At 50.4% G+C, this 18,570-nt stretch overlaps 8 protein-coding genes across 8 annotated transcripts; 2 read left to right on the forward strand and 6 right to left on the reverse strand.

Moving 5' to 3' along the window:
- Nucleotides 1-845: 845 nt before the first annotated feature.
- On the forward strand, nucleotides 846-2,817 carry T069G_08800 (amidase domain-containing protein; the record flags this gene model as incomplete). Its single annotated transcript, XM_056176010.1, has 5 exons — nucleotides 846-1,199; nucleotides 1,281-1,692; nucleotides 1,762-2,418; nucleotides 2,495-2,635; nucleotides 2,702-2,817. 5 exons carry the CDS (start codon nucleotides 846-848, stop codon nucleotides 2,815-2,817), a joined length of 1,680 nt encoding a protein of 559 aa, XP_056026959.1.
- Nucleotides 2,818-3,577: 760 nt separating this feature from the next.
- On the reverse strand, nucleotides 3,578-4,483 carry T069G_08801 (uncharacterized protein; the record flags this gene model as incomplete). The annotated part of the gene is made up of 1 exon (XM_056176011.1): nucleotides 3,578-4,483. One exon carries the CDS (start codon nucleotides 4,481-4,483, stop codon nucleotides 3,578-3,580), a length of 906 nt encoding a protein of 301 aa, XP_056026960.1.
- Nucleotides 4,484-4,795: 312 nt separating this feature from the next.
- On the reverse strand, nucleotides 4,796-5,938 carry T069G_08802 (isocitrate/isopropylmalate dehydrogenase domain-containing protein; the record flags this gene model as incomplete). Its single annotated transcript, XM_056176012.1, has 1 exon — nucleotides 4,796-5,938. One exon carries the CDS (start codon nucleotides 5,936-5,938, stop codon nucleotides 4,796-4,798), a length of 1,143 nt encoding a protein of 380 aa, XP_056026961.1.
- Nucleotides 5,939-6,667: 729 nt separating this feature from the next.
- Nucleotides 6,668-7,467, forward strand: T069G_08803 (enoyl-(Acyl carrier protein) reductase domain-containing protein; the record flags this gene model as incomplete). The annotated part of the gene is made up of 2 exons (XM_056176013.1): nucleotides 6,668-7,239; nucleotides 7,296-7,467. The coding sequence occupies 2 exons, from the start codon at nucleotides 6,668-6,670 to the stop codon at nucleotides 7,465-7,467; spliced, it is 744 nt and encodes a 247-aa protein (XP_056026962.1).
- Nucleotides 7,468-7,856: 389 nt separating this feature from the next.
- T069G_08804 (aldehyde dehydrogenase family domain-containing protein) lies at nucleotides 7,857-9,415 on the reverse strand (the record flags this gene model as incomplete). The annotated part of the gene is made up of 2 exons (XM_056176014.1): nucleotides 7,857-7,997; nucleotides 8,060-9,415. The coding sequence occupies 2 exons, from the start codon at nucleotides 9,413-9,415 to the stop codon at nucleotides 7,857-7,859; spliced, it is 1,497 nt and encodes a 498-aa protein (XP_056026963.1).
- A 779-nt stretch (nucleotides 9,416-10,194) lies between these two features.
- Nucleotides 10,195-11,040, reverse strand: T069G_08805 (tRNA synthetases class II (A) domain-containing protein; the record flags this gene model as incomplete). The annotated part of the gene is made up of 1 exon (XM_056176015.1): nucleotides 10,195-11,040. The coding sequence occupies one exon, from the start codon at nucleotides 11,038-11,040 to the stop codon at nucleotides 10,195-10,197; it is 846 nt and encodes a 281-aa protein (XP_056026964.1).
- A 1,401-nt stretch (nucleotides 11,041-12,441) lies between these two features.
- Nucleotides 12,442-14,123, reverse strand: T069G_08806 (methyltransferase domain-containing protein; the record flags this gene model as incomplete). Its single annotated transcript, XM_056176016.1, has 9 exons — nucleotides 12,442-12,687; nucleotides 12,750-13,092; nucleotides 13,166-13,255; nucleotides 13,313-13,325; nucleotides 13,396-13,423; nucleotides 13,502-13,571; nucleotides 13,668-13,709; nucleotides 13,796-13,971; nucleotides 14,019-14,123. The coding sequence occupies 9 exons, from the start codon at nucleotides 14,121-14,123 to the stop codon at nucleotides 12,442-12,444; spliced, it is 1,113 nt and encodes a 370-aa protein (XP_056026965.1).
- Nucleotides 14,124-16,416: 2,293 nt separating this feature from the next.
- T069G_08807 (uncharacterized protein) lies at nucleotides 16,417-17,934 on the reverse strand (the record flags this gene model as incomplete). The annotated part of the gene is made up of 1 exon (XM_056176017.1): nucleotides 16,417-17,934. One exon carries the CDS (start codon nucleotides 17,932-17,934, stop codon nucleotides 16,417-16,419), a length of 1,518 nt encoding a protein of 505 aa, XP_056026966.1.
- Between the last annotated feature and the right edge of the window lie 636 nt (nucleotides 17,935-18,570).

Raw genomic sequence — 18,570 nt, forward strand, 5'->3', positions numbered from 1 at the left:
ATTGAACCATCCATCCACAAGATGAGCAAAAGATTAGCAATGCCTCGCACTTGTGCCTATCATCAATATCAACTCGACAAACCATTTGTCGACACATCTCTTATATCTTCAACTAAAAGCTGGGGTGCATGGCATCAAGCTACCAGCGGCTAGTTGAGAGCACGCCCCTCCCCTTCACAAACTCCACATCCAAAGATATGAACCTTAACGTGGTGCCGCACATTGAACTCGTCCATGCCGAAACAGGCAATCAATCTATCGACGCATCTCCTCAAGCATGCGGCGCGATAAGTTTGTGGAGTAGAGGGCGCTTCATTGCTCCAGCAAACGGCACAATCAAGGCATCGGAACCCCCCCAGCACACCGGTCCACCTTTTGGAGATGAATTAGTTTCCTCTTGCTCGTTTCGAAAGAGCATGCATTCGTATCGGCAACCGGACCCATGGTATCAAATCCACGGGATCCTCTGACCCCGGGAATGCGAGAGACCCCGCACTGGGCCAGCCTCAAGCCATCCATCGTAAGTAGAGCCTGACGAAATGGAATCATGCGGGTTTATCGTATCACGGACAGGACATCCGGCATCGGGTCTGGCGGATTTATTGGCTTGTTTCTTGGCATCTTGAACGGTTTGGGGGAGGAGAGAGACGAGAGTAAAAGGATACATTAGACCCAGGGCGACGGGTCAAGCAATAAGCACCGACTCTAACCTTATCCTTGCTGTCTAGCAAGCCACTCCAAGTGACTGGACATATTCTCTCTTGTCAATACGCCTCCCCTTTGTATTTCTCTCTAAACAACATTCTTGGCATTAAAGAAGGTTGCAGACAAAGATCAAAGTCGACATGACGGTCTCTGGAGATTCCAACCTCACCAACGGCGCCAGCAGTGCTGCTGCCAACGGTGTAAATGCTGCCAGTGGCGCAAAGCGATCGTGGGAGGAGCTCGGCGCAAAGAAGCGCAGCGAGCTGCAAGCGTCTATACCCAAGGAATGGCGCATCCCAGAGAACCTGATGCCTCCGGAATCACAAGACGATGTGACAGGCTGGCCTGAGACGTCTGGGTGGTTCACAGAGGAAGAGTTGGCCATCACCAACTCGACTATTGAAGAGCTCCTCTCCAAGTTGGCGACGGGCGTTTTAAAGTCAGAGGATGTTACTCTAGCATTTTGCAAGCGAGCAGCTGCAGCGCACCAACTTGTGAGTTTCTTCCTCTTGTCTCTCTTGTTTCCCTCTTTTTATGGTATATTCTCTTCCTAGTTCTGTGCTGACCTAGCCTAGACAAACTGCTTGTCCGAGACTTTCTTCGATCGCGCCATCGCCATGGCTCGCGCTCGAGACCAATATTTTGCTGAAACAGGCAAACCAATGGGCCCCCTACACGGCCTTCCTATCTCGCTCAAGGACAACATCAACGTCCAGGGCGTTGATTCTACAGTGGGCATGGCGGTGCACGTCGGCGATCCAGCCAAGGCGGACGCAGCGCTGGTAGAAGTGCTAGCGGAGGCTGGCGCCGTTTTCTATGTCAAGACAAATGTTCCCACAGCCATGATGATTGCTGAGACGGTAAACAATGTCTTTGGACGCACTTTGAATCCGAGAAACAGACAGACGACTAGTGGTGGTAGCTCTGGCGGAGAGTCTGCGCTCATTGTCATGAAGGGCAGCCCCGTTGGTGTTGGATCAGATATCGGTAGGCGCATCAGTTTCCAGAGTGCCAACAATAAGGACGAAAGAATGCTTTGCTGACATACAACAATAGGTGGTTCGCTTAGAATCCCAGCTGCCTGTACAGGCATCTTCACACTTCGCCCCTCGGGCGGCCGTTTCCCCGTACGAAACTGCAGATCCGGCATGGCGGGACAAGAAGCCGTTGCATCCGTCAATGGACCGTTAGCCCCGAGTCTGAACGGCGTCAAGCTCTATAGCAAGGCCGTGATTGACGCCCAGCCCTGGCTTAGAGACCCCAAATGCCTGCCGATTCCTTGGAGAGAGCCAGAGCTTCCTTCAAAGCTCAGGATCGGCGTCATGTGGCACGACGGCATGGTCCAGCCTACAGCTCCAGTGGCTCGCGCACTCAAGCACACAGTTGCTAGACTCAAGGCTGCTGGCCATGAGATTGTGGAATGGGATCATGCTGACCAAGAAGAGGGATCCCTGTTGCTGCAGCGCATGTTTGTGGCTGATGGCGGCAGGACTATCAAGTCACAGCTTGAGCCAACTGATGAACCATTGAGGATTGAGATGGCTTCCTATGGCGTTGCGAGGGAACTCGGCACGGCGGAGATGTGGAAGCTTCACTTGGAGAGAACTAATTTCCAGAACCGCTACCTGGATAGATGGAACAAGGCTGGCCTTGACGCTCTGTTGCTGCCGACGGTACCATTCAACACAGTCAAGAGCGGAACGTTTAAGCACGGTATGTGATCATTTGCCCTACCTCTTGTGCATGCATTTTGTGTACCTCTTGCTAACGATGAGATGAACAACAACAGTTGCATACACTGGTGTCTACAATGTGCTTGACTACTCTGCCGTGTCATTCCCTACCGGGTTGAATGTGGATCGAAGCATCGACGTACCCCGGGAAGATTACACTCCACTAAGCAGCGAATGCAAAGACATTCACGAGACATGTGCGTATTATCCTTTTATTTTGAGCGCTTTGCTATTAATACGATACTAATTGGTGCAATGTGTAGATGACGCCGATCTGATGCATGGGCTGCCGATCAGCTTACAGCTTGTGGCGCGGAGGTTGGAAGAAGAAAAGGTTCTGGCCATGACCGGGCGGGTATTAGAAGCTTTGGCTGCGTAAGAATTAAGATTGCCTACCTATTAAGAGATGCTTCTGTCATGTAACATATAGTATAAATAAATTAAAGCAGCGAAATATATAAGAATTATTTAACAAAGTAATTCCGCTCACAAGTCATCGTTTGTTCAGACGATGTTTTAAATAGCACTATTCTCAACGAAACTCAGTTTTTTTCTTACTCTTTCATATCTGCTACTTCATGTGTCTTTTGAGGATTTTCGTTCCCCAAATTGTGATTATTTGTTGCGTGTCTCTTTGTGCCAATGTGCTTCAGTTTACAACATTTCGCATTAACACATATCTCGCCACACTCGTTCAAAGTTATCCAACTTTCCACGCTCTGATAATATGCTTTCTTGGCCTGTATATCCCATCTTAGGTATACGAAGTATGTGCCATATTCCCAGCCAGATACATACAAGGAGCTTATCAGCAAAATCTTTAGCCCATGAAACATTAATTTCCATATCAATACCTCGTGAAGAGCGTCGACTCACAGTGAATCAGCTCTGTGGATGAAACTAACGAAAATGACTACATAAAAACAGATCAATAAGATTCAATCTAGCTCGTGTAGAACTTTTGAGTGCAGCAAATTGCATGTATCAATGATCAAACTATCTGAAACTGCCACGTGGGCTGCAGCCCGTCGATATACGAATCCTGTGAACAAACTGAACAGAAAGAAACGAGAAGAGCCCAATGACTCTCAGCATCCACGTAGTCAAATAAACACGAGACACTTGGTGGTCGACTGGTGTCAAACGTCAGCGTTCTGAGGAGCAGTAGGCCTTTGCCAGGTCATTTCCGCAAGTCTCATCAAAGCTTCTCCATGAAGCCTTACTACCTCTCGCATCACCACTTGAAGCTCCTTAGTTTGAACCTCAAACTTCTCTTTCTCCTTCATTTCGAAGTCCTCCCGCATCGCTTCAAACTTCTTATCAATCATCTCCCAGAGTTTTCCAATCGTGCACTCACAGCCTCCTTCTTCAGCAGTCTGTTGTTCGGAGACAGCGTTGGCCATTTGTACAGTCAAAGAGACGCTTTCAGCGTCTGCCACCTTTGCACGCTTATTGGCAGAAGAACTGCCATCCTCAATGTCCAATGCCGGCGCGTCACGTTTCTTTGTCTCCCCGGAGATTTTGGTTTTGTCATCCAAGATCTCATATTTCCAAGGAGATGTCTGGTGATCCTCCTCAGTAGTGGCAGGCTCGGCAGGCTCGGCAGGCTCAGCACCATCAAGTGCAAGATACTCATGCGTATGGTCCTTGACTTCCGTTGTGCCAAAGGCCATGCCAATGCATCTTTTGTACTCCCTAGGCAAGGCAGGGCCGTACAGAGTATTCAGAATAACGAAAATGGGCCACGACGGAGCCCTCCCTCGCTTGATGCTCTTTTTATGGGATTTCATGAGTGTGTGCCTTGATGGCGTATCTTTTGCCGAGGGAGTGATAACGTAGCGGCGGCTCCGTATAATATCTCGCATCTCTTGCCGGTTGGCCTGAGATAACATAGTGGCTTGGGAATGATATGCCTTTATACACTTGATGCCGTCTTCCCACTCAGGGTCTCCTTTCTTGACTTGCTGTCGGGGTTCCCCCGTGATGCGTGGTCGTAAAAGGTCTTTGTACGACAGCATCATCTGCTTCTTTCTCTTCGAAGACATTGTTGATCGATGGATGTCGGCGGGTGAACTGCGAATTGTTTAATATGATGAGACAGACGAAAAAGAAAAACAGAAAATAAAGATGGACGAGCTTGGATACATACCTAGGTTGTAGGTATTCTTGCCGAGAGATGCTGGTGGTTGAGGCGTGACGGAATGCAACAACGTGAGATGGAGAGGCTCAAAGTTGTTAATATTCAGTCATGCAGTTGCACTGAACACAGATTCATTATTTCAATTCTTTGTTTAATCATGTACCCCTATTGTCATTTCATTTTCCAAGAACGCAAGCATCAGCTTCATGTTGTCCACTCAGCTCACTTGCAAGAGACGCCGAACCTCGCCAGCAATGGCATCACCAGCCTCCTTTGTCCCGGCCTCACCTCCCATGTCCTTTGTCCGAATGCCGAGTCCACCCGCCTCTTTTGAATCGAATACTGTCTGAACAGCCTTTTCGATTGCCGCCGCCTCTTCCACAAGCACGCAAGAGTACCTCAGAAGCATCGCCAGACTAAGAATCTGCGCAACGGGATTTACGATGCCCTTGCCAGCAATATCTGGCGCACTTCCATGCACAGGCTCATAGATGCCGTTACATTTTCCCTGTCCTGGGATGCCGGAGATGCTCGCGCTCGGCAGCGTCCCAAGACTGCCCACGATGCCACCCGAAATGTCAGACAGAATATCGCCAAAGGTGTTGTCCGTGTGAATCACGCCGTTGAAGCCACGAGGGTTCTTGACCATCAGCATAGCCATGCTATCCGCAAGCTGATGGCGCAGCTCGATGTCTGGAAACTCTCTGTCAAAGATATCTTGAGTCACTCTGCGCCAGAGTCTCCCGCTGGCAAGGACATTTGCCTTGTCGGCACTCCACACAATGGCCGGACCATCGCCGCCTTTACCATCGCCATTCTTCCCGAGGATTCGAGCCACGGCTGCTGATACACGAGCACAGCGCTCAACCTCTCGAGGCTCGTATACCCATAGATCTGATGCGACTTCGGGCTTCTCGACTTTGTCGCCAAAGTATGCACCGCCGCAGTTTTCTCGGACGACGATGAACTTGGTGCCCTTGACAATGTCCGGCTTAAGAGGCGAGGCTTCAAGTAGACTCGGGACTAGAATCTCACACGGCCTCAGGTTTGCAAATGCATCCAGCCGTTGCCGAAGTCCCAAAATGCCGGCCTCTGGGTTGGGAGAAGCGTTTGCCCACTCTGGTCCGCCAACACTGCCGAATAGTACAGCATCGCTTTTGCTGGCCTTGTCGAGGACTTCTTCTGTCACGGGGACTCCGTGCTTGTCGATGCTGCTGCCGCCAACGAGGTCGAAAGTGCGCTCAAACTTGAGATTGGGCCGGCACTCTTCTACGACGTCGAGGACTTTGAGGGCTTCGGCCATGATTTCGGGGCCGACATGGTCGCCGGGGAGAACGAGAATGCGAAATGTCTGGGCCATTGTACAGGGTAGTCGTCGACTTTGTTAAGGTGATAGTATTGAAGTGAAGTAATGAGCGACGATGACGCTTCCCGGGCCGCGACTTTTTGCTGCTTTTCTCTTTCGTGTTGAATAATAGAAGTCTGAACCAGTATTGCTGGCCGTCTTACATCACATTCTAAGCCTTCGGTTTCCAGTTCCTCGCCGGCCCTGATGTCAGCTTTCCTTTTGATCCGAGATCGGCTCTTCAAACGAAATCCTCCATCACGGCCCCAATACCCATGCCAATCAAGTGGTAAGTTCCAGTGATCACAGGAACCAGCTCCAAGATAATTCTTACTCAATCCATCATCGTCCCACCGAGAACATTGAACTAATAACCCCCCGGACAACCCCGCATCCGCGGAGAGGCAAAAGCAGACGCCCCTTCAACAAGCTTCCCCACACGGCCGGTTTTAACCATGAGTTCCCCTTGGTTAAAAGGCAAAGAGAATGGCCCTAGCTAGCGGATCTAAATTGGCTCAAGGGACGCCGCACTGTATACGGATTGACATGTTGAAGATGAACCACTTGTAGGTCACGGTAACGAGAGGGGTTCATTGTCGCACATGATGTGATATCAGACAAAAAGTCTTGCTTCTACAGCTCTCACTTTCTCTCTTTAGAGATCTCTGTCTTTACTTGTTTCATTTTGTAAACTTAGAAGCCCCCCCAGCATTACAATCCCTCCAAGCAGAAATCGAGATCAAAATGTCATCACCACGTCTCGCGGGCAAGGTTGCCATCGTCACTGGTGCCGCTTCCGGCTTTGGTAGAGGCATTGCCACAAAATTCGCCCAAGAAGGTGCCAAAGTCATCGTCGCAGATCTCTCAGAAGACGCTGGAAAGCAGGTTGCCTCTGAGCTCGGCGGTGCCTTTATTCGCACCGATGTCACCCAAAAAGCCGACTGGGAAGCCGCATTGGCGCTGGCCATCAAGGAATATGGGCAGCTGGATATTGTTGTGAACAATGCCGGTGCATCTTACTCAAACAAGGCGACGGAGAATGTAACGGAAAAGGAATTCGACATGTGTATGAATGTCAATGTCAAGTCCATTTACATGTCGACACAGGTTGTTGTACCGTACTTGCTCAAGGAGAATCGCCCTGGCAACTTTATCCAGATTGCTTCAACAGCTGGAATTCGACCTCGCGGTGGTTTGGCATGGTACAGCGCCTCCAAGGGAGCTGCCATTACTGTTACCAAGGCTCTGGCATCTGAATATGGCCCCAAACAGATTCGATTCAACGCCGTTTCTCCGGTAGTTGGCGTCACTGGAATGTGAGTACATGTGCAGACTATCATGCTTACACGCTTTACTGACTATTTCATGATAGGACCAATCTCTTCCTGGGATCTACAGATATATCTACCTTTGTGGCGACCGTTCCTCTTGGGCGACCGTCAACGCCGGCAGACATTGCCAACGCGTGCTGCTATCTTGCCAGCGATGAAGCTGCATTTATTACGGGAGTAAATCTTGAGGTGGATGGTGGACGATGTGTATAATGGGGTATCTAATTGTAAAATATTGATCATTCATGACGCAGTCTAGAAATAAAAATGAAATGATGACCTCATAAGGGCCGGTGTTTTGCAACAAGTAAATGTGTATAAGGTGACATTTCTTCCCAAGTTTGACAATGAAACAGCCATCAATGTCTTTATCCAGATGTAATAACGAAGCGAGTAAGAATAATAGAAATCGCTTGACTTCGAGTTACCAGTTAGGTATTTAAAAAGATGTATCGCTTTTCCGTAAACTGCAGGTATAGAATGGTATGAAAGGTTGAGATTTATTAAATTACTGCAAAGCCATTCAAAGAATCCAGTCTCGAAAAGCATAGCAACCCGCTGGAGAACAATTTGTGGAATCACATTCATATTCATAACGCTATCTACAAGCCTTCAATAGTAAATGTGCCACTCTTTGTAATCATAAACTCTTCAATCGCCACATCCTTTCCACTCTCCTTGCCTGAGCCGCTTTCCTTGATGCCCCCAAAGGGTGCCTCTGCGGAAGAGTTGTTGCCAGTGTTCTACACAATTTCACATTAGCAATGATTCTCCAACATAGTATCGGACATGTCAAATCGCTTACCAAGCCAACCATGCCTGCCTCTAGCAGCTCAAAGAGCCTCCAAAGTCGGTCCACATTCTTTGTAAAAGCATAGCTAGTCAGGCCCATAGCTGTGTTGTTTGCCCTCTGGATAACTTCTTCTTCTGTATCAAACACTGAGAATCCAAGGAGAGGCGCAAAAATCTCATCTTGGCTCATGAGCATGTCGTCTGTGACGTTTGTCAAGACAGTGGGCGCCATGAAATAACCTCCGCTACCTGATGCATCTCTCTTTCCAGTACCAAATACCAGCTTTGCTCCATTGGCCAGAGCATCTTTGGCCATATCCTCGGCTCTATCAAGGCTCCTTGGGGTGGTAACTGGGCCGAGAGTGGTACCCTCAGCCATGCCATGGCCCATCTTCAGCTGAGATGTAGCATTGACAACGAGCTCGACAAACTTGTCATACACGCCTCGCTGGACATAGACTCTGTTTGAAGAAACGCAAGCCTGGCCTGCATGTCGCCACTTTAGTCCCATGAGTTGTCCAAGTGCCTGGTCAAGATTGGCGTCGTCAAAGATGATGAAAGGACAATTGCCACCAAGCTCCATGGTAGATTTCTTCAGGTTTCTTGCACATAGGCCCGAAATGATCTTTCCGACTCTAGTGCTGCCGGTGAACGTCACCTTCTTAACCAGTGGATGCAGACAGAGTGCCTCAGCTAGCCCTGGTGTTCCCTCAAGGCTTGTGGTAAGCACATTGAGCGCGCCTGGAGGAAATCCAGCCTTCAATGCAAGTCGTGCCACAGACAGGGCCGTGATGGGCGTCTCAGGAGAAGGCTTAACAATCATAGTGCAGCCAGCAGCCAGAGCCGCACTCGCCTTTCGGAGAGTCAAGGCTATGGGGAAATTCCAGGGCACAAGAGCAGCAGCAACGCCAACGGGCTGCTTGATTGTGACAGCTCTCCGACCTGGAATCGCCGAAACAATAGAAGATCCCTGAACTCGTTCTGCCTCGCCTACAAACCACCAAGTGAAGGTGGTGGCGTAGTCAATCTCGCCATAGGCTTCCGTAAGAGGCTTCCCTGTCTCGTGAACCAGAATCTTTGCCAGATCGTCTCGCGCAGCAATAATCTCCTGGTGCCATTTCAGTAATGTCTGCGCTCTCTGTCTAGGCGTCCATTTGGAGTAGCTCTGGAAAGCCCGATGTGATGATTGGACTGCAGCATCAACGTCTTCTTCGCGACAGTCTGGACATGACGCCCAAGCCTTTCCAGAGCCTGGATCGATGACCTCGAAGCGATTGCCTGACTTGGCAACAACAGACTCTCCATCGACAAGACAATCCAGCTGGCCGAGGCTGGAGTCGGCCAAAGTAAAGGGAAAATCGCTGTCCATGATCGATGCTGATCGTGAGAAATACTGCGAAGGTGCTTTTGCGTGCAAGAACTGAGTAACGACCAGCGATGGATACTTTTCAACAACTCAAAGCTGGCGATTCAATTCACAACAAACTCGCCTTCTACCACCAAGTTCCTTGTAATGTCCCATCTCCTCTCCATCTCCCCACGAAACATCGAAATCCCATGTCACCAATGCGGGGATGGTCCGGAGAGGCTTGTGGCACGCTCCGTGTTGTCTCATACAGTGCGGGTCAGTCTCCAACTCTGAGATTCTCGGTGGCACAAGCCGCCAGCTAGCCATAACAAGAAGGCAATCTATCGTCAACTTTTGTGGTTTGGAAATAGCGATAGCTTCAGGATCTCTAGCAGCGGCTGTGGCGTCCAGGGTTGCGATGGTCCGGATTTGGCAGCCTTCCCTGATAGGAGATTTATCATTTGGATACCCGCGGATGCAGATGTTACTAGTTAGTTGCTTCTGGGGCGATCGTTGTTACCGGAAACTTATTTTCTGTTCTAGAGCGAGGTCGGAGATTGCAGCTAGATCGGCCAACTTGCCTCAACGCCACGTTTTTGCATCACAGGAACAGTAGAGATTATCGCGATGGCGGCTGACTGCGGCTGACTGCGGCCTATCCGTTCTATTCCCCCATGCCAAGAGAGTCTAATCACCCCTATCCATGTATCTAATGCATCGGGATGTACGTATGCAATCATCTATACCAGTGGCCGTTCATTGCTTCAAGTCGTGCCGTTATCGGTCTCCCAAATCGCCCATCAAGCAACCGTGTAGCTGACGCGGCTGATGCCTTTGCTCCTCCCAATCTTCTTCACAGTCGTTGCGCCGCACAAGTCCGTCGTGTCGACGTGTGTGCCTCCGCAAGGATAAACCTCAGCTCCTACAATGCGCACCACGCGAAACTTGGTCTCGCCGGGAGGCAACAGGCTTCGGTCCGGAATCAAGCGCTCCAGACCCTCTCGTCGGAAATCGTCTTCGGTCCAAAAGTCGATCTCTACCGGCATCGCGCGGCGAAGATACTCGTCGACTCGTTCCTGGATCGGCTGCTTCCACTTGCCCTCGATCAGACCACGAAACTCGCAGGCCGCGCTGTCGGGGAAGTGAGATGCCTTGAGTTCGTCGAAGCCCTCAATTTCCTTCTCGAGAAGATGCCTCACGGCCGATCCAAGAACGTGGCCCGCAGTGTGCAGCCGTGAGTAGAGGAGGCGCTTCTCTGCGTCAATCGCCTGCGCGACGACATCGCCTGGCTGAAGTTTTCCTGCTGTTGAGGGATCCTTGAAGCGGCCCAGATGCAGAACAAGACCATCGTTTACAACGTCCATGCGTGCTGCCCTGATGTCGATAGATACGGGAGCCTGGCCCTCCTCCGACGTGGTTGCTGAGATTGTGCCTTCATCAGATGGTTGGCCACCGCCTTGAGGATGGAAGATGGTTTCCTTGGTCACGACAACGTAGTCATCATCGCCAGCGTCCTTGAAAACGGCGCGGTTTTGTTCTTCTACCGCAGCGAATGGCCGTATTGACAACAACTCAGTCTTCAAGTTGAGCAGTTTTCCGTCATGGTGAAAGGCCAGGTGAGTCCCGGCCGGCTTTTCAGAGGCCATGGCTGGTAGTTGTCTCGTAATTTGTGTCGTCTTGTATGAAGTTGTGCAAATATATCGCCGCGTTCTCTCCACCAGGCCTCGACACAGCCTTGCGTTGTATCCAAGATATACTCCGTAGAGCATTTCAGAACTTTGAATGAGGCGCGCCTTTCGATTCGATGTTTGATTTGACAAGTTTTAGTGGGGGGGCTGCCGCCCTATTGGTTTGTGGCTCATGGATTCATGCTATTTTCCGCGCAATTTATCCTGACAAGGCCAACTTGAGTCTCGAGGCTGAGACTCTTCATCTTGATAAGGCTGGGGTCAGAGCTTTGACTTTTGTATATAAAGAGATGAAGAGAGATGATGATTTAACTGCAGGTCATAGCTTTTCCATGCCTGTTTCGCTCTGGGGTGTCAAATGCCGAAAGGTTCGGCTTGGAGATTAGCGTCTAAGCGTTCCATCAATGGCGTCTCGACCCACTCAAAGAAGCATCAATGCTTTTGACATGTTCTTGAACAAGTAGTAAAATGAGAAAACGTTTCATTTGTTGGAGATGTGAGAAAATATGAACCTGGAGAGAACCAATTGCGTATGCTCAAAGACTGCTAGGGGACAAGGCGCTGAGTGCCGGATGCAAAACACATCACAAGTCCGCTCCACTAACAACGATTCATGCAATGACATTTCACCTTCATCTATGCAACTTCTCGCATATTGTAGTTTTATAATCTTGCAGATTATGCTTGATCGCCACTGTTTCATCCGGCTGTAATATCACTTCATGTCTCATCTCGATGGCCTGTTCAGGTATCATTCCAACAACCCCCCACGTAAACGTATCTGCATGCAAGTTCTACAGGTCAAAGGAGCCAGTAGACTAGCCTACATGACCGCTACTGTACCACTACCACACGGCAGCGAGAAGCAACAAGCATACCAAAAGCGGTTGAACGGCCGTTGGTGCAGCAGCTGTGGAACCAGTGAAGTCGGATTTGAGCATCCTTTGAGTCTACCGCCGCCGATAACCCTGTCCGAGGCGCCATCACAGGTAATATTCTACCAATAAGGATGTGCAAAACCTCCGAATGATCCTAGGGTTTATTCGAGATGCATTGGTGTCCATAAAAACTTGACAACACGTAGGTGCCTCGCTTAATTGTGCTTGCAGCAAAGACAGCACTGGATATAAAGGCAAAACTCTTGACGTGCAGCAGACGGAGTGGTCAACAGCATACATACATGAACGGCGGTGTTCGTATTCCGCCCAATTAACAAAAGGAATGCAAAAGCAGACAAGCGAGTTCGTATGTTGATCAGAAGGATTCGTATGCGCACTACAGATCACATCAGAAACGCCTGGTATTAGAAAAAAGCTAACGTAAAAACATAAAAGAAATGGCTTGAAATGAAAAAGGGTGTTATCGCTTTTCCCCGTCCAATGGCTTCCGTGCCCACACCACTTTTTGATTATAATATGCGTGAAAGTTTTTCGATCTGACATCCCGCCGCAGCATGCTGATGTACACTAGAATCTCCTCTCGCGTCCACCCCAGCGTGTTTGCCATGAAGACGATGTAGCCCTCGACGTCTCTTTCGAGGACCATCTGTGCGACTTGCCCGAGCTCTTTTAGCTTCGGGTCCTTTGCCCAGCCTCCTATCGGCATCTGCAAGTCCAACACTGTTAGCCGTGACATGATTCATTTTGATTATCAAGGCGTCGACTCACCTTGAAATTGAATTCCTGAATGTCGACAAAGCCGGCTGCCTCAATCGACTTTCTCTGCGTCTCGTCTTCGACGACAGTAAATGATCTTCCAATCTTTTTTCCTCCGGAGATGAAGAACTTGCCCCATTGTCCCATCGGGCACGTCTCCGTGACAGTCCCATCATCACTCGTCATAATGGCCGAAGTTTCTAAGCTCTCAATGTAACCCCCTGGCCGCAGTACGCGATATGCTTGCTGCATCAGGGCATCCCAGTCTTGAATGCTGCCAAGGAGCCACCGCATATGCACATAGTCAAAGTCTTGGCTGCGAAACGTCCAATCTTGCGTGCAGTCTTCGATTTCACTAGTATTTTATTTGTCAAATGAGTCATCTTGTATGAACAGATATGACAAATCTGTTGGTGGTATAAACTCACAATTGGAGGTTGGGCGGTACCCATGTTGGCTGAATGGGGGAAATGTCGGTGCCAATGATCTGAGCATCGGGATACTCATCTGCAAAATCGCTGCGGAGATGTCAGTATGATTCATGCAGCGAGGCCGCTGTAGGCATTAATTCTCACATAGCCCATATCCCTGGTGAAGAAAAAGTCAGCTCAGGGAACAAAGAACGGCATCAGTAAAGTATTGTAAATGAGCAGCTAACCTGTGCCAGTCCCTATATCAAGGGCTTTCTAATCGCAAAAATACATTGTGTCAGATTAATCGTATCGAAAGTGCACGTTGAAATATTGAGGAAGGGCGGTACTGACTTTGATATTTTCCTTGACCAATGGGGCCATAAGGAGCTGGTCTCCCATTGCCATAGTAAGAGCATGATGACTATCGAACGCACTGATCAGCTCTAGTTCCAAATCGCGTCCATACGAGTGCTGTGTCTTGTTTTGATACGAGTATTATTAGCGCTGCCACACTCACTTTATGTCCAGCGATTCATTCGCCGCTTCGTCGTTGGATTGCCTGTTGCCAGATGGTCCAAGTCAGTATCCGTCCTCTAAACTGCCAGCCAATGCCTCATAGAGGGTAGAGTAGACGCGTCCACTGACCAGTACTGCGCTGTGCCTGTTTCACCATGAAATCTTCGCCCGTGAATCTCTCGATACTGTAGAATGCTCGAGGTTATCGAAGCAGTTGAGCTGCCAGCATCAGAACCAAGCGCAGAATCGCCGTCATCGTCGTCGTAGTCGTCGTCTTCGGGTCGGTTGCCTTCTCGCTGAGAAACCTGTTTGCATAAGTTTCCTTGCCCGAAGATGCTCGGAGAGCACTAACCTCTCGCCAATGGTCAGCTGGGAGGATGCCTTCCGCCGCGTGCTCTTCCTGTTGACTGCTTCCACCAGCCGCTCCTGGAGGGCTTTGTCCGGGACTTTTGTCCATGAATTCGTTGATACAAACGAAACGCGTTCTTATTCGACTGTCCCTCTCCTCTTCTTCTCTTTCAGTTTCTCTTAATCAGTTCCCTCCTCGTTGATGCTCAGTTGGCCTCCCTAGTCTCTTCTTCGACTCTCGTTTGGGCGCAATTGAACAAGGAGCAGGGGAGACTAAGATAGCTGAGCAACTAGTGGTGGTAGATGGTTAAACCAGAATATATATGGTAATTCGTAACCTTGCACGCGCTCCATACAAACACTACAGCCGCAGGAGCAAACACCGCCCAGCCTGGAGTCCGCCAATGACGTCCCTCGTTGTATGACTGCAGAGCGTCAAAACATGTGCTTCGTATGCAGATGAGCAAATGGTCGAGTAAGCATATGTAGTTTACTTGCAGGCGCGTGCGTCGTGTCGCGCAGTCCTAGGTCTCGTCCCCCCAGAAAGCCTCGAATATCCCCCGTCTCAATGTCCAAACATACGAGACAGCCGCAGCTAAGGTCGCCGATGCAGTGCTGATGCAGCCTTGGCCTGGCCTCGGTTGCGTCGCCAAGCAAAAAGAGTTCAGGCACTTGTCTGGTTTCGCTTGTCAAAACAGGCGCCTGTCACTTATCCGATCGAGCCGGCCAACAGTTGGTTGCTCATGCTGCTGTATGTACATGTATGTGCGACATCAAACCAACGGGGATAAGGAGAGGAGTGTGAAAAGAGGGCCAACCCACATGAAGACGGCGATGAAGATGATTGAAGAACGGGTGAGGGTGGGATCGGCGTGGAGCCGGGGGTCGATGACAGAGGGTGGGGAAGAGGAAGAGGCCGACGAGCAGTTGTTGGCTTTTAGCAGCTTTTCAACGCACAGCGACGGAGCAGTTGTGTCTAGCAAGGAGTAATCGTATTACGGGGAGGTGATTACGGAGCTCATGTACGAGTATGCTCACTTCGCAGTAGCATTGACGGCTAAGCTAACTGTGAGAAAAGTTAGCTGGACGCTGGTCCTCCCGTCCCGCTGCCGTGCATTTGTTTCTTCTGCAGATTTCGGGTTTTATTCCTGAATCGATTCTGCTCTTTCTCCGATCCCTTCCCTGTCTGGAGGTTAAAACAAGGGGGATGACGAATCCCAGTAAAAGCTCTAGAGTGGGCGCTATTCACCGATCGTGAACAGTGGCCATGTGCTCTGAGGCGCTTGAGTTTGCAGCCGGTCACAAAGAGACAGAGACAATTGTAAAGTCTACTGGAACTACGAAATGGGGAGCCACAGAAAGGAAACCAGCATGAAAGAGTTGTTGACTGTTTAACCAGGACTCTCTTCAGTTGCGAGATATTCAGTGCAACACCAAGATTCGTGTTTGCTCACTCTCTCTCCTCTTCTCCGTCTCCAACATGCGACGAAATGAATGCTCACCAGATCAGCAAGAGCTTAGCACCCACACCAATGCAACGTGTCGTTCTCTGGCAGGTCTTTGCTAACCTTTGTGACCCGTCGCGCTAAAGACCGGAACTCCCAGCTTGCATGGCCGCAAGTTCTTGAGTATGTCCGGAGAGGAAATCGTTGTCTCGTGGTTCCCACACTCTTTCCGATGGGGCGACACAGGCGTCGGGATGGTTGAATCGAATCGGGCGGTTACACAGCATCATCGAGGCGCGATTCAATGCGACAGCCAAGGCGCCGTCAAAATTAAATTGCAGTGAATGAGGTCAATCTCTCTTAACTCTCATTTGGCGAACTAACCCATGTTGACCGCTCGCTAGAGGGCGCCTGAATAGGAGAGTTGGACGCCACCGACTAGCCCTATCCTCCCCCTCATTCTCATGCATAAACTCCCAAATACGTGTATCATGCAATCAGCTCGCGTACTCGAGTTTTGATAGTAGATTCAAGGTGATATCTAAACGTCTTTGGCGATACCGGCGGAAGAAAGGGAGGCAATAGGGGTTCCATAGCTTCGATGAATCAGAAGCAATTGCATCTTTACATCTGTAACTAAATCATCATCAACAAGGACGCGTCGAGATGAGCTATCACGCTTATAAAGTGGAACAGATTCCTTTGCCTCGCTATCCTTGATATGGGATTGACAAACTACAAACTAAAATCGAATCAATCATCAGTCACATGTTATGGGACACGGAAGCTCTGAGTTATACCATAAGCATGGTGATTCTCTATTGGTCTAAGCATCTATATCGTCTACATTATTACATTATCATTTCGGTTCTTCACATCCAACTTCCCACTCGGGGAATCCCATATTCCGACTAGGTAATACATATTATCGATTCACAACTCGCTTTCACCTGTCCATTACTGTGAGATAATCTTAGTTGCCTCCGCCATCTGATCGGGATTGGCCAGCAGCTGCACTGCGAGCTGAGCCTCTGCTCTGGCCACAATCTCTGTCTGAGCGTAGGCAAAGTCGGTGTTGGCCAAGGCCTTGAAGAGGGGCTCGTGGTTGAAAGCGCAGCCGGCGCCAGAGGGGTTTGTGCAGATGCCATAGTTGGCGTGAAGCACAGCCTTGGCCGCGCTCGTCAGGTTGTGAGAAGCGTTGAGAACGGGATCCTGCACCCACGAGGCATCGGTTGAGGCGGGAGCGAAGGTGCTGATGGGGAAGTTGGTCAGGCCATAGTCGGCTCCTCCGACGATGCTAACGAACTGGTCGCCGAGGAAGGGCGTCACCTCCAGAGCCGGGTACTTGACATCGTGAGAGACGCTCTTGGGAAGAGTTCCGAGAGCAGCGCTGACAAAGTTGGCCACGGTGTTGATGTCAGTGGTCCAGCGAGTGCGCATGTCAATGGTGATGTCGAGCTCGGTGGCGGTCGTGTTGCTGGGGAGGTAGAATGAGACACCATCAGTGTTCTTGAGGGCGTTGAAAGTGTTTACTGAGAGCACCAGAGGTCCCTTGGTTGCCTCGGAAGCATGACCACCGGGTCCGTTGAAGGTCAGGGCAACACCGTCATCATCGTTGGCAGCAGAGAAGGTGACGTTGGGATAGGTTGAGTCAAGGATGCCAGAAACAGTCTTGGTGACGGTAGCAAGGTCCGAGCCAGCGACGCCAAGCTTGATGATGGTCTGGACAATGTTGGTCGCGTAGACGCCAACATTCTCAATACCAACGGCGCTAGAACTGGTTCCGGGCAGGCCACTCAGGTTCTGCACAATGTTCAGGGCACTGTATGCGTTTGCAACGGCCTCGGAGTGCGTGCTGCCGACAAAGGTAGCAAAATAGTTGAGACGGGCGTTCATGGGCTGGATGGCGCTCGTTGTGGTTGGGTGAGCCATCAGCCAGACGTCGGAGTCGGCAAAGGCGTTCAAGTTGTTGAGCTTGAACTTGCCCGCCGCGTTCTCCTCGTCAGGGGTTCCGACGACGATGATGCGGCCGGGGATGTTGAAGTGTGCCAGCGCCTCACTGGCAAACTTGGCGGCTGAGATGCCATTGAGGGCAATGAGGTTGTGGCCGCAGGCATGGCCAATGCCGACCAGAGCGTCGTATTCGGCCAGGAAGCCGACGGTAGGAAGATCGCCGGCAAAGCCAGCAGGTCGGTTGTCGAACTCAGCCCTGAATGCAGTAGGGAGGCCGGCATAGGCCGATCCGTCTACAGTCCAGCCGGCAACCGATGAGAAGTAGCTGACAATCCGGTCGTGAGCGTGAGTCTCGTCCAAGCCAACTTCGGGATCATTCCAGATCTGCTGGCCAATATTGAGGAGTGTTGGCCAGTTGGTGCTTGAGCTCGACTTCAAGAATGCTGGAAGGCCAGACAGGTCAACGGTTGACTGGGCCACCGCTCCGGCGGCAGCCATGAGGACTGTTGAAGACAGATGCATCTTGCTTTGCAGTTTGGGACTATCAAGAGGATGAAGGCTTGATTGTTGCTGCTGCTGCTGTTTCGTTTTCCCAAGAGAGGTCGAGATCTACGTCTCCTTATATACTGATCCGGACCCTCTATTCCAACCTGTGGCCAAAGGTTCTTCCCTCTCTCAATGGATCTCCAACTTGACAGCCATGGGGTACAAACAAGGCTCTCCTGACTAGCCATTGCATCCAAGCATCCTCCGCGCGGGTCCCACGCCACGTCTATCCGCCATTGGGATAGGAGTGCGGATAGTATCACCGCAAAGATTGCTTATACCCGGCTCAATTGCGTGTCTCACCACTCTTACTTGAGCACTAGAAATCTGCCCCCAGCCGGTCCAAGTATATACCGAGGTGATGCCGTCTCTTGGCGGACCCGGTTCTACGGACTTGGTGCTCAACTCTTCGATGTGGTTACACTCTGCTACGGTAGAAGAGGCCGGAGTTTCTAGCGTCGTTACGTTGTCTCGTAGTGGCAATTCGAGATGACGATCCACACTGCATCTGTTCCTGGGCCGTCCCGCCCGGGGTGCGATGGTGTAAGCCCTAGACATTTCTTGACAACAGGTGGATATTTCAGCATGTGAATAGTGAAATATACTCGTACG

The sequence above is a fragment of the Trichoderma breve genome, chromosome 5, assembly GCF_028502605.1.
Source record: "Trichoderma breve strain T069 chromosome 5, whole genome shotgun sequence".
NCBI lineage: Eukaryota > Fungi > Ascomycota > Sordariomycetes > Hypocreales > Hypocreaceae > Trichoderma > Trichoderma breve.